Raw genomic sequence first — 5,000 nt, forward strand, 5'->3', positions numbered from 1 at the left:
AAAAAAAGAGAAAATATCCAGTGAGTGGCAGCTCTGTGGGTGCAAAGCCTTGTTGATTCCAGAGGTCAGAGGGGAATGGCCAGACTGGTTCCAGCTGATAGAAAGGCAACAGTAACTCAAATAAGCACTCGTTACAACCGAGATCTGCAGAAGAGCATCTCTGAACACACAACATGTCCAACCTTTAGGCAGATGGGCTACAGCAGCAGAAGACCACACCAGGTGCCGCTCCTGTCAGCTAAGAACAAGAAACTGAGGCTACTATTCACACAGGCTCACCAAAACTGGACAATAGAAGATTGGAGAAAATTTGGCATCAACAACATGAAAGCATGAATCCATCCTGCATTGTATCGTTATTGTAACTATTGTATAGTTAAGGCTGTTGGTGGTGGTGTAATGCTGTAGGGGAGATGTTCTTGGCACACTTTGGACCCAGTAGTATCAATTAAGCATCGTGTCAACACCGCAGCCTACCCGAGTATTGTTGCTGACCATGTCCATCCCTTTATGACCACAGTGTCTCCATCTTCTGATGGCTGCTTCCAGCAGGATAACGCTCCATGTCATAAAGCACAAATCATCTCAGACTGGTTTCTTGAACATGACAATGAGTTCACTGTAGTCAAATGGCCTCCACAGTCACCAGATCTCAATCAAATAGAGCACCTTTGGGATGTGGTGGAACGGGAGATTCGCATCATGGATGTGGAGCCGACAAATCTGCAGCAACTGATGCTATCATGTCAACATGGAGCAAAATCTCTGAGAAATATTTCCAGTACCTTGTTAAATCTACGCCACGAAAGATAAAGGCAGTTCTGAAGGCGAAGGGGCGTCCAACCCGGTACTAGTAAGGTGTACCTAATAAAGTGGCCGGTGAGTGTATGTATATGTATGTGTGTGTGTGTGTGTGTGTGTGTGTGTGTGTGTGTGTGTGTGTGTGTGTGTGTGTGTGTGTGTGTGTGTGTGTGTGTGTATGTATGTATGTATGTATGTATGTATATATATATATATATATATATATATATATATATATATATATATATATATATATATATATATATATATATATATATGTGTGTGCGTGTGTGTATTATATACTATATCTGTGTGTGCACGCATGTATTCATGTATGTATATGTGTGTATGTTACATATGATAGGTCTCAAACTCGATTCCTGGAGGGCCGCAGCTCTGCACAGTTTAGCTACAACCCTAATCAAACACAGCTGATCCAACTCATCAAGGTGTTCAAGACTAATCGAGTCTATTAAGCAAGTGTGAGTTGGGGGTGGTTAGAGCTGAAATATGCAGGGCTGTGGCCCTCCAGGAATTGAGTTTGAGACCATTGTTATATACTATATAACTTGATAATTCACTACTTGAAAATATTCACTTCTATGCAATTTTCTGCTATTTCTACTCAATTGTTTTGTTGAAAATGTTGCCTTTTTCATGATACCCACCTGCATTTAAGTGGTGATACAACTTAAACAGAGAATAAAATACTTTTTTTTGTTTAAAGATTATTATTTTTAATTTTGATACAATACGCTCATATTTTCAGATCCCAAATTTAGGTGAAAATCCTCAAAAAATGCTTGCGGTGTCTGGCAACTTATTTTAAACAAACTGTCAGGGAAATCGTTCAAGACCCCATGAAACCAAAATAGTCATTCCTTTTTAAAAATATTCCCTTTAACATTTGCATCATACATAAATCATTGATTTGTTCAGACCTGTGTTTGCTGGAGCAGCAGGAGGAGCAGGAGCGGCGGCTGGTTTGGAGATCTGCTGTGGGGGGTTTGATTGCGGCACTTCAACATCTCCTGAAAAAGACAATCCTTCATTAGGATGTGAATAAACTGCAGTGAGGCTGAAGTGAGTGATGTGTGTGATGTAAAGCAGCACCAGGAGGAGGCGGCAGCGAGCGCAGGTCCACCATCTCCCCTCGGTCCACAGCCTCCACCACTGAGTCTAACGTCTAGGAGAAAGGCAACAAAACACTGCTCAGTTTTGTTTACTTGTGGCAGCATTTATATCATCCAGACAAAGCAAATACAGTAGCCATGTGACATATAATATTTACATTCAAAACATGAACTACATTTAATAAAATGTATTATAAATCATTTGTTCCTGTGATGTACAACTTAATTTTTAGCATCATTACTCCAGTCCTTTTAATGTGTCCCCTGAATGAAATGTAAACACACAAATGTAAAGTAAGAGTAAATTAAACTTATTAATGTTTACCTTGGACACGTGGTAGAGTTGTTTGGCTTGTTCAGTGTTTCCGCTCTGTTTGGCCTTTATGGCTGCCAGCTTGTACTCTCTCTGTCTGCTCAACACACTGGCCTTTAGCTCTAAAACCCAAATGAACAGCATTAAGGGGACAGCAGAGGCTTTTAGAAAATTTATATTGTGTGTGTGTATTTGTATGTCAGTGAGTGCATGTGCATGTACCAGAGTGCTGTGCGTTGGGCTGTGCGGGTGTGAGTGGTGATATGGCTGGCGTTTCTGGAGTCAGAGCCGTGACTCTCTGTGCTGGAGGCTGGAGAAGCTGAGGTTTAGGTGGAGCTGCGGGTCTGCTGTCCTGCAATGGCTTCTCATTGGCTGTCTGCGGTAGAGCAGGTGCTTCCTGCTCTCTGATTGGCTCGGCTGGAGTAGCAGGGGTGGATTTTCCACCAGTGGCCACAGGAGGAGGAATCTCCTCTTCATTGATTGGCTTCCCCTTTTTAACTGAGGCCAGCATAGACTGAAGAGTCTGAAAAAAAAACAGTCAAAACATGTAAACAAACAACTCTGAAATCCCCAAAACGTGATGGATAATGTTAAGTGAGAAAGTCTGTAATAATATATAATGATAACTGTAGGTGTGCATATTTAGATTCTTGGTTCTGACGCGTTTGTTCCTTGAACGGGTCGATAAAAAAATGAAATGTCCATACCTTTGCGAATAATGTTGGATTTCCAATTAATTTATTGTCCATTTTGTCAAAAATAAAAAGGTAAACAAAAATAAACAAACATATTCTCACATCCATAACATAAAAGTTAGTTTGACCCTTTTCTACGCCCGTCTACTCATCTTTAGTGGAGCATTAACACATTAAACACCATCTAGTGGTGATATGTCAGACTATAATTGGCATTATTTTCATTACTGGCCTAAAAGTGTTTTTAGAGTTAATCTTTGAAGCAAAAAAAAAAAAAAAAAAAAAAGAAATTAACAAATAAAGTAAATCCTATTTGTTTGTTAAATATGTTTTTAATATAATTTTTATTTCAATATTTCACATCATATATAAACAGTTGAAGTCAGAATTATTAGCCCCCCTGTTTATTTTTGAACTAGGCAGATTAAGGTAATTAGACAAGTTATTGTATAATGATGGTTTGCTCTGTAGACAATCGAGAAAAAAATTTAGCTAAAAGGGGCTAATAATTTTGTCCTTAAAATGGTGTTTAAAAAATTAAAAACTGCTTTTATTCTAGCCGAAATGAAACAAATAAGACTTTCTCCAGAAGAAAAAATATTATCAGACATACTGTGAAAATTTCCCTGCTCTGTAAAACATCACTTGGGAAATATTTAAAAAAGAAAAAAAAATCTAATAATTCTGACTTCAACTCTCTCTCTCTCTCTCTCTCTCTCTCTCTCTATATATATGTATATATGTATATATATATATATATATATATATATATATATATATATATATATATATATATATATATATATATAGTTTTTATATATATAGTTTTTATATTAGCATTAGTCATCCAAACATTCTCACCTTCAGTCCTCGGTCGTATCGCCGCACCTTACTACTTTCTCCGGCAGCTTTAGCGTTGTCTATGGCCGTCTGGTACATGTCCAAGCGCTCCTGCAGGCGAGACTCCAGACTGCCTGATGCATTCTGGGATACGGGCTGTGGCGCTACGTTTGAGCGTTGAGGAGGCACTGGGGACGGAGGAGGTTTTCTGACCACTTCCTCCTCATCATCTTCCAACACTTCATTTAACTCCGCCTTAAACACAGCAAATATATTTAAAGGGGACCTATCATGCTCCTTTTTACATGATGTAAATCAAGTCTCTGATGTCACTAGAGTGTGTGTGTGTGTGTGTGTGAAGCTTCAGTTCAAAATAGCACACAAATAATATTTATAACTCTTTGAAACTGATCCTTTTAGGCTTTGATCCTAATTATGGTGTTTTAATGACTGTCGCTTTAAATTGAAATGAGATTGTGCTCTTTTCAAAAGAGGGCGGAGCTACAAATGCCTGCGTGTCAGCATAGTGGTGAATTCAAAAACTATAATGAGGGAGAGATGATCACTAGTGGGCGGGGCTTTTCTCACTCTGATGACACAGACTAAGGGAGAATGTCAATTAAAGTCAATTATTAGCCCCTGCTGTGCAATGCAAATACTTTTTTGAGTATTTCTGTAATCATAAGAGCAACTGTTTTGATTTTAATGCACTTAATTAGTTCCGTTATTATATTAATTTGAGTAATATTATTGACTAATATGCAAATGTTCTGTGATGTATGTAGAATACAGTTTGTAAAGTAATATTTTTTGTCTTTTAGTAGATTTGCTTAGCGGATCTAATTAGATTTACATTGTAAATCTGTTAATAATCTCATTTACATTGTAAAAATAAGTTATTATTTTTTAATTAATGTTTTAAGTTATTAGTCACTATACTGCCAAAATCATTCTGCATAAATCTGCAAATTTATTATTATTTGTTTTTAAACAAAATTCTGCACAGAAATAGCAGCAAATGCATGCAGAATTTGTCTGTTATATCTAATGTAACAGAAGACATGAAGTGTTTTTGTCTCACCAGGAGATCAGCATCGTTCTCCAAATCTCCATCCTCGTCTCCGTCCTCGTCCAGATCTTTCATGCAGAGAGCTGCCATTCGCTCGATGTCCTCCATCGCCACTGGGGCTAAAAATAAGCAATTAAATAGGAAAAAAG

At 37.9% G+C, this 5,000-nt stretch overlaps 1 protein-coding gene across 4 annotated transcripts in view; it reads right to left on the reverse strand.

Moving 5' to 3' along the window:
• cc2d1a (coiled-coil and C2 domain containing 1A) overlaps nt 1-5,000 on the reverse strand; it is a 28,784-nt gene that overhangs the window by 20,907 nt on the left and 2,877 nt on the right. For all 4 annotated transcript variants that reach the window (XM_087237859.1, XM_087237858.1, XM_087237857.1 and 1 more), the window contains exons 4-9: nt 4,864-4,970; nt 3,804-4,037; nt 2,470-2,770; nt 2,260-2,369; nt 1,915-1,987; nt 1,743-1,832 (exon numbers count right to left, since the gene is read on the reverse strand). In XM_087237859.1, the coding sequence (XP_087093985.1) occupies nt 1,743-1,832; nt 1,915-1,987; nt 2,260-2,369; nt 2,470-2,770; nt 3,804-4,037; nt 4,864-4,970 (915 nt within the window). The remainder of the gene's footprint in view (nt 1-1,742; nt 1,833-1,914; nt 1,988-2,259; nt 2,370-2,469; nt 2,771-3,803; nt 4,038-4,863; nt 4,971-5,000) is intronic.

The sequence above is a fragment of the Danio rerio genome, chromosome 1 (assembly GCF_052040795.2).
Source record: "Danio rerio strain M-AB ecotype USA chromosome 1, GRCz13ab, whole genome shotgun sequence".
In the NCBI taxonomy this organism is placed as follows: Eukaryota; Metazoa; Chordata; class Actinopteri; order Cypriniformes; family Danionidae; genus Danio; species Danio rerio.